This window comes from Solanum stenotomum, chromosome 3 (assembly GCF_019186545.1).
Source record: "Solanum stenotomum isolate F172 chromosome 3, ASM1918654v1, whole genome shotgun sequence".
Taxonomy (NCBI): Eukaryota; Viridiplantae; Streptophyta; class Magnoliopsida; order Solanales; family Solanaceae; genus Solanum; species Solanum stenotomum.
In genome coordinates this window covers 4,243,181-4,251,914 of record NC_064284.1, presented here as the reverse complement: position 1 = coordinate 4,251,914, position 8,734 = coordinate 4,243,181, and the positions used below count along the sequence as shown (strand labels likewise).

Genomic DNA, 8,734 nt, shown 5'->3' with positions numbered 1-8,734 from the left:
ACAATTTTTTGACTTCTTAGGCATGGTTCTCTCAAGTGGCTGTATAAACCATGACTAATTGATGCATAATTTTACTACTTTAAATTGCTTAACTAAAGTAAATTGAGTTGATTTGATGTAAAATATCCTAAACGAATACATTATTCTAACCCTTAACCTTGTGAAATCTTTCTTAAATAAAAAGTATGACATATCCAGTTAAAATGTTGTCTTAAATATTAGTATTTCTTTTCAAAAGGATTAATGTAGTTGACTCTGCAAAAGGTAACAAAAATAGAGAAATTGTGTATTACACGTTATTGTTATTTAGAGTAAATTACGGAGAACTACGCCAAAATCCATGAAACATTATTATAAAAAATTAATCTACTTGATTTAAATGGATAAATACTGACGTATTAATATTCACTGAAATTACCAGTTTGTCCTCGTGTCACTTCTGTTTCTCTCATCACTTATTTATACACACCCTTCTGTCAGTGTTTTTAGTGGTGAGCAAAACTGAAAATCCTTAATTTTAACAGTAATGGCGGAACCCAAAATTATCGAGCTCAACAATGGAAGCATGCAAGTCAAAGTTTCCAATTTGGGTTGCACTATTCTCTCCCTATCTGTCCCAGATAAAGATGGTACCTTTTCTTTTTCTTCAGAAAAATCCCCTTCTTGATATATACTACATCATAAAAATTGGATCTTTCTTGTTTTCAATATTTTTATACTGATGTTTGATTATCTATTTGATTGAAGGGAATTTGGGTGATGTGGTTCTTGGATTTGATACCCTCGAGCCATACCAGGCGAGTAAAATTTTATGTCAATTTTTATTTTTTCATCGAAACCCATTTGTTTTACGGCTTGATCTTTGAACTGAATTGCTGATCTTTTGATTTTTTTTCTTTTAATTGATCAGAAAGGTTTAGCCCCATACTTTGGCAGCATTGTGGGTCGTGTGGCAAATAGGATTAAAGATGGGAAGTTTTCTCTGAATGGAGTTGATTACACTCTACCCATCAATAAGCCCCCAAACAGCCTGCATGGTAAGATATTGTATACTTTTCTCATCTCTGTGAACAAATTTTATCCATTGGTAAGTCAATTGTGTTTAAATTACTGCAATTGTGTATCCAAAATTTGATCTTTATATGCTAGATCATCACTGATGATTACCCATAACAAGGGTTGGGATGGAGGTTTTACTATATCTCTGACCATTGGATAGAATTTACTTGTTTCACTCGATTTTTGGCTGTATGATCTGCTTATGGGAAATCATACCCCATTGAGAAAAAATATTTTCTGTCAGAATTTTATAGTTCATTATTAGTGATTGACCTGAAAATTGACTTACATTGCGTTCCATAATAAGAACATTTTTTAGCTTCATCAATGGATAGATAGTTGTTGATGAATATTTGTGAGCTTTACCAATTTCAGGAAGTTGAATACCTTCATGAATAATGAACTTTTGTGAGCTTCTAAATGTCTGGTGATTCTGGCAAGAATCTTTATCATTGAGTATGATGTTTCGGAATAGTGAATTGCTTTTATATTGCACTGGTAATTTCAGTAAGTATTGCACTAATAAGAAAGGGAATTTCCTGTGTACTGGAGACTTCTTGCTAAACAAAAAGCTATGTTATTTCCCAGTTATTATTGTCGTTGGATGGAAGTCTTTTGTAATTCAATGGCTTTTATTCTCTTTTGTCTGTACTCTTAATGCTACTATTTCTTCTCTTCAAAGGTGGGCATAAGGGTTTTGACAAGGCTGTGTGGGAGGTTGCTGAACATAAGGAGGGTGAACATCCATCAGTTTCCTTTAAGTATCATAGTCATGATGGCGAAGAAGGTATTTTTCTCTCTTCTCTCTAGCCATTCATCCTCGACTAATGTAACGGGACTTAGTTTCTGATTTGCCTTGTATACAGGTTACCCGGGAGATCTTTCTGTTACTGCAACGTACACGCTTACCTCTAAGACGACACTCAGACTTGACATGGAAGCTGTGCCTGCAAATAAGGCTACTCCTGTTAGTTTAGCCCAGCACACTTATTGGAACCTTGGTGGCCATAATTCAGGAGATATTCTCAACAACACAGCCCAAATATGGGCAAATCATATCACTCCTGTTGATCAGTACACGGTCCCAACTGGAGAAATAATGCCTGTTAAAGGCACTCCATTTGATTTCACCTCTGAAAAGCAGATTGGCCGTGATATCCAGCAGGTTGGCTTAGGGTATGATCATAATTATGTGCTTGACTGTGGAGACGAGAAAGATGGCCTGAAGCATGCTGCAAAAATAAAGGATCCTAAGAGTTCCAGAGTACTCGATTTATGGACCAATGCTCCTGGCATGCAGTTTTACACTGCAAACTATGTCAATGGAGTTGTTGGCAAAGGTGGAGCTGTTTATAACAAGCATGCTGGAGTCTGTTTAGAGACTCAAGGATTTCCAAATGCTATCAACACACCAAATTTCCCCTCTGTTGTCGTTCAGCCTGGTGACAAGTACATACACAATATGGTGTATGAATTTTCAGTTGAATAGATTGTTTTAGGATTTCTTCAAGAGCAAATGAACTAATAACGGTACTTCTTTTTAGCTTGTTCGTTCTGTGTCCTATTCGCCACCAATAAAGGTACACTTCTTCAAGATGAAAAACCTTAGTAGTATGAGTTGTGAGTATCAGTAGATTGTCTTAGGCTTTGTTTTAGTGAGTGACTTGTCAGTTCATTTGCTTCTTTCGACTTTTTTTTTGCAAGCAATTGTTTGGTTACATGGTAGACAATTTCTACTCCAACTTGATTTTGAGTTTTTCTATTACCCTTTAAACTTAACTTCAAATACCTTTTTAGTTCAAAATCAAGAATCAACTCATGTTCAAATATTTGACTTAATGGTCGGCACCTCTGAAGCTTCTAAATTTTAATTAAGCAGTGGCTGAAGTTTGAATCTTGTCTAAATGGCGTAGTATGTGTTTCCCCATTTAGCTGTAGCATCAAAACCTGTAAGTGGGATGGGAAGGATTTTGATGTAGAAAACCATAAGTATAGAGATTTTAAGATGTAAACAGGTCTTTGCCACGAGATTTTCTGGCCATTCGCTAACAAAATGCCCATCTTCATTTGTTTAAGTACACTATTGCTCACGCAATTTCAGTATGTTTATATTGATCAATATCTTGTATAATCGAATTAGCTCGAAGAGGAAACAGTAACCGATTATCTTATGATTATCATACCTTAGATGAAGATCCACAGTTATTTTTATACTAACATGGAAGACACATAACAGATAGTTTTTTGACATGTAAGACAGATTTTCCGCATCTTGCATGAGACCAGTTTGGCAAACTTGCGCTTGAATGTACTATCTTTTCTACAGTGTAAGAGTCAAAACAGCTAGTCGCTAGAGTTCTTACTGAAAAACAAACTCATCTTCACACCCCATAATCTACACCTCCGCACCTTACTTGTCCATCTAGATGTGCAATTCTCCTTTGCATGATCACATGGAAAATTTCCACATGTAGAACAAGAATATTGTTTCACGGCCATAAGGTCAAACAAATGAACTTGATGATACTCATCTTTCAGGTGAAAGATTCACATAAGAAGTCTATCCTCAAGGTGCCAAATCCAGTATCAGTAAGTGGGTCTTCACCCCTTGACATATGCAATGACACTTCAGTATCCCTAAAAAAATATTTCACAACACATATTATGAACAAAAGAGCAACATAACACTAAAATGTACAGGACTAACGCAAGTTGCATTAAGAAATCCAGTTTCTTATTCAATCTTAGACAATTACCTGACTTAAGCATCTCACTTCGTCCGAATTAGTTCAAGGGGAATACTTTCCGCTGCATGCTACAGAAGAGGATGACAACTTTAGACACAGTACTTTTGTGCAACTATTGACACAGATGGAGATGCTCACCCATGATTTAAGAGTTTTGAAATTGGATTTTGAATGCACCTTCGATTGCTCTGACTGAAAGGTTATTACGAGAGTGACTTTGAACTCTATGGAAAAGGGACTACACAGATGATTATATCAGTCACTATGCTACTAGTATAATAGCAAAAGAAGAAAAAAGGATTCAAATGTAAACATAAGGCAAGCACGTTAAAACAAATCAAACAGACTAATTACTACCCCTGGGTCATGATTCTATTGGAAGTTACACCAATATATCAGAAAAATAAAGGAGCAACTTCTATGGATTGAAATACATTGGTTAACTCTCTTTTAGTTGATATCTAATTATCAGAAAGTTTCCAGTAGATCTGCTTTGGGAACCCATGAGATAGAGGCCTGAACTCAGAAATACGAGCTGGGAAAATATCCAACTCATCCGCGGTGCATAAACATATAAACGCATTCTTTCCTATGTATGGTCTAGCAGAGCAATTATAGATCTGGATTGACTCAATTGCAAGCATAATTTGGAATCCACAATTCTCTCTGCATTACATTTATGTACAACGTACAAACGAGATGAAACTCTTGAGAGGCCACAACGGCGCTAGCAGATAAAATCTTGGGAATTTGCAAAGAACAAACATTAATTGGATCAAGCACATACCCAGCAAAAATTGACGGACAAGTCAAAAGACGGGGAAGAATAATGTAGATTGGGAGAGTCATGCCTCGACATACATCTCCATCTGCTATCTAATAAACAGATAAGTTTTGCACAATATCAGTAAGAGTTGTATGGTATAAAAGTTTTGCACAATATCAGTAAGAGGAGTATGGTGTAAAACTTTTCATGGTTACACGTGCAGTTACAAACCTGAGTTGTCTGTATCAGAGAGGATTCAGTTGCTATCTTTTCTCCAACCAAAATTGACTCCAGTCGGAGCAAGTGAATCTCAATGGATTGGATAGGAACAGCAGATGATTCAATAGTGAGCTCACCTTCAATAGGATCCGACAAAGAACATAGTGTGCACACTTTACCGCTTACCCTAAATCCCCCTATTCAGGATAAAAGTTGCAACCATCCAACTGTTATATTCTCGTCCAAGACATAATTCTGGATGCAAAGCATAAAATTAAAAACACAGCTTCTTCCAGGGTTGATTTTAAAGTATCTTGGGATTTGAATATTACCCGTGTACTAAGAGTAAGAACGAATAGAAATTCCTAATGCTGCTTATAATTCTTATTCTTGAAAATCCACATTTTTCAAATTTCAAAAAGCACACAGTTTTCTAGGATTTTTTACTGCAAATACTTTTTGATGCATCATTTATCCTCCTCCTATGTATTGACTAGTACAAGTGGTAGAAAATGGAGAATAACCTGGACAGTGCGGCCATCCCATTTGGAATCAAATTCTCAACATTTTCTTGTCCAGCAACAGACACTCATTAAATATGATTTTAAATGGGAAATAAAACATCTTGATATGCGTTTATCTCTATCATAATCCACCACGTTCCTTATTGGTTTGGGAATTACAACAACCTTACATAGAAGAGGTCTTCTTTCCTGATGTTTCTACCTACTTGTGGTAGGAACACAATCTCTGTGTCTACTCATTACTATCACTCCTCTCCTCCTGTTTTATTTCTCTCCCATTCCCCCTCTTTACTCTTCTTTGCCCTTCTTTCAACTCACAATACAAAAAGAAGAAGTTGGTACTCAATAATAAGGGTTACAAACCTTCTCTCCTAATTGTATCTAAGTTTAGCTACAAACACAAAATCTGCTTTCCTATTAATAGATGATTTTTTAAAAAAACTCCTATTGATAGATGAATTTTCTAATCTATAACAAGTGAGCCTGATTATTTACCAGGAAAAAGAAAAAACAAGTATGAACCTGATTTTAGCTCTGGAAGTAGTGAATGCCTCTGTGTGTCCTGGGTCATATAAAAGATGACCATTTCAGGAGAAATGGGTTTCTCTGGAAGATTCTCTGAATTAGGCATTTATCGAAGGCAGATTTAGAGCTCTTCATGTACTGATACATTAGATGACCCATAAAAAAGAGAAGGAAGAAAGAGAGATTAGGCCCAGACCCTTTTCGTTTTCAATTATGAACTCCACTGTGGCAGATAGAGACTTGTGTAAGTATCCTCTTGAAATGTCTACAGATGCCAGATACTACATTGAAATGGAATAGACATCAAAAACAAGAAAACTGAAACAGATTGATAACATATAGGACACAGCAAATTCTTGTCGGAATGTACCTGAATGCTAATATCCCCACCATGATATGTTTCGTAAAATTTTTCCAAAGGTTTTTCTCCTGGATCTTTCAACCAGAAGGAAAATGGGATCTAGGCAACAACAAGAAGAATCAAGAACTAACAAGGAATAAACAAAATAAAAAACAGCCACTCTGAGTGGCGCAAGAAAAGTAGTTTATAAGTAAACTAGAGCCATGTAGAATATAGGAGAATGAAAGAGTTGCATTCCACTCTTCAAGTGTAATATTCTGAAGAGTCCTTCCCTTTCACAGATTCCTTTGAAGCAATATTTCACTCTCAGAACCCAAATCTCCCCGAGATAGTAAGCTGATACAATCAACAATGATATAAAATACTATTGCCCTGCATAGCTGGTAGGGGAGGAGTTGATATGATTTCTCCTGATTCCAGGAACATTTTTGTTTTCTGCGACTGTTTATAAGAACTTCTAATAATTTAACATAACTAAGGATGATACAATTTCTTTGAGTAAAAGGTTTAACATGAAATCCCAACAACTGAACTCTAAATATTCAACTACAGGAACAAGTAAAGGGGTTCTATTTTCTTTTTTTTGGATGGGATGCTGGGGCAAAGGAACAGATGGAGGGATCTTTCATTTGTCATCCAGCTCACCCAAATATCAGTAGTCTATTCTTAAAAAGTGTACAAGTTGAGAAAAGAAAAGCCATGATAGATTGGATCATATCATAACCAAGTACCACAATAATTCTCATACACTCTTGTACCAATGCTAACTTCTCTTTTCTCTTTGTCATAATTCCTCTCCTCCACTGGTTCTCATATAAGCAATTTGCAGGAAGTCAAGGAAGATTTTAGTTTGAGGGGGGAACTCAAACCTTGGCATGTGCTACCAAATAGGAAGTCTTTTAGCAAAAAAGTAAATAAATCATGAATTGAAGAAGCATAAAACAACAAAATTTCACCATAACTTAATTCTAAGAATATACCTCTGTAGTACCTGAGCTGATCCTACCAGATTTTAGGACCTCAACAGTCTTATTCCTACATCGCCCCAGAAAAATCAGGTGAGTATCAACAAATTACAAAATTCAAAATGCTTTTACAACAAAATGTTAACAACAGAATCATTTAAAGTGAACAAAAACATGTCTCCTAGAAGATTGTCCACGATTGCATTCTTGTACAACAAACAATACGGACAAGTTGAAGCAAAGAGAAAAGTTTTGATTTTTTGAGTGGCATATATAAATAGACTAAAAATAATGCATGAATTGTTGAAGCATCTTTTTTTCCTAGTCACGACGGATAAAAAGAGAGAGGGTTCAAAATTTACATAATTAACTTATTTGAGTATGTTGTATAGGTCCAGTGCAAATTGAATGTTCTTCCTAAGCCAAAATTGCTTGACAACCTCCCACAAATATACAGGCGGTCCGGAGCATGGATTAAACAAGCAGTTAAAACTTAAAGTGAATTTGAAGCATGCTTACAGAATTGTTATAGGCTTGATAACACCATAAAAAGATTCAATAACACCAGCTGATCCTCCTCGAACCTGAATGTCGACTTTAAACATACGCGTAAGCTAAAGAATAGGACTGGACTACTTCAAATTTTACACCTATTTTAAATGGAAGGATCAAACTAAAAATATGAGAAATAAGTACCTGCAAGTTGACTGAAGCGTTGACATTGAGTCGAACGCCTTGATGGGAAATGGAAGAAGAGAGCTTCGTTACGATTTTGCCTTCCACTAGTTCCTACAATTGCAGTTTATTCATTACGAATACGTGAGTAACAGTAGTATACTTCCTCTTTATGATAATTTGCATAATATGGACGAACATAGAGATACAATCAGTTCAGATTTCAAGTACATTAGGCCGATAAATGCGGTTGGATCGCGAAAGTTTGATCTCTACTGACATGACGATGAAGACGACAACAAGGAACAAAGCTGCTAAGAGCTATAACCCCGGGAGTCTTCGCCGGATTTCTCGCCGGAATTTATTTGCAGCGGACGGGTCAGCCGAAACCCGATACCCCCACGAATATTACTCTCAGCTAGGAAGAGTATCAAACTTGAAATTTCTTTTTCTTTTTCTTTTTCTTTTTATTCAAGTCAATATCAAAGCTTGAGTTACAATTCGAATTAAAATTGATAATTAAAAAATGGGATAACAGTCTGAAAAACTTCAACTTAGATTGAATTTGTTGTTGCGATACTAAACTTTCATGAGGACCTATTACCTTCCTAGACTATTTAATACCGCATTTTAAACATATATATTTGCCCATATGGACATAAAAAATTATAAATAGTAATGTGTCCACGTGAGCACATGTATACCTTTAAAATACATTATTAAATAGTTCAGGGGTAAAAAATACGGTATTAAATAGTCTAGGGAGGTAATAGGTCCTTATGAAAGTTTAGTATCACAACATCAAATTCGATCAAAGTTGAGATATTTTTCAAACCTTTATCCCTTAAAAAATTGATTCGAGGTAAACCAACAACTAAACATGTTGATCTGTG

At 35.7% G+C, this 8,734-nt stretch overlaps 2 protein-coding genes across 3 annotated transcripts; one reads left to right on the top strand and one right to left on the bottom strand.

The window, feature by feature from the left end:
* The first annotated feature begins 466 nt into the window (after positions 1-466).
* LOC125860080 (uncharacterized) lies at positions 467-2,718 on the top strand. The gene is made up of 5 exons (XM_049539974.1): positions 467-629; positions 748-797; positions 911-1,037; positions 1,742-1,846; positions 1,926-2,718. Exons 1-5 carry the CDS (start codon positions 527-529, stop codon positions 2,546-2,548), a joined length of 1,008 nt encoding a protein of 335 aa, XP_049395931.1. The 5' UTR covers positions 467-526; the 3' UTR covers positions 2,549-2,718.
* Positions 2,719-3,053: 335 nt separating this feature from the next.
* Positions 3,054-8,272, bottom strand: LOC125860472 (uncharacterized). Of its 2 annotated transcripts, XM_049540436.1 has the most exons (12): positions 8,073-8,272; positions 7,863-7,955; positions 7,686-7,750; positions 7,182-7,236; positions 6,211-6,300; positions 6,037-6,121; positions 5,838-5,933; positions 4,804-4,988; positions 4,594-4,682; positions 3,945-4,044; positions 3,816-3,874; positions 3,054-3,696 (listed from the first exon to the last, which is right to left on the bottom strand). In XM_049540436.1, the coding sequence occupies exons 1-11, from the start codon at positions 8,121-8,123 to the stop codon at positions 3,830-3,832; spliced, it is 954 nt and encodes a 317-aa protein (XP_049396393.1). In that variant the 5' UTR covers positions 8,124-8,272; the 3' UTR covers positions 3,054-3,696; positions 3,816-3,829. The 2 variants fall into 2 exon arrangements, 1 of the variants encoding a protein (XP_049396393.1); XR_007445858.1 differs by lacking the exon at positions 4,594-4,682.
* Positions 8,273-8,734: the final 462 nt, after the last annotated feature.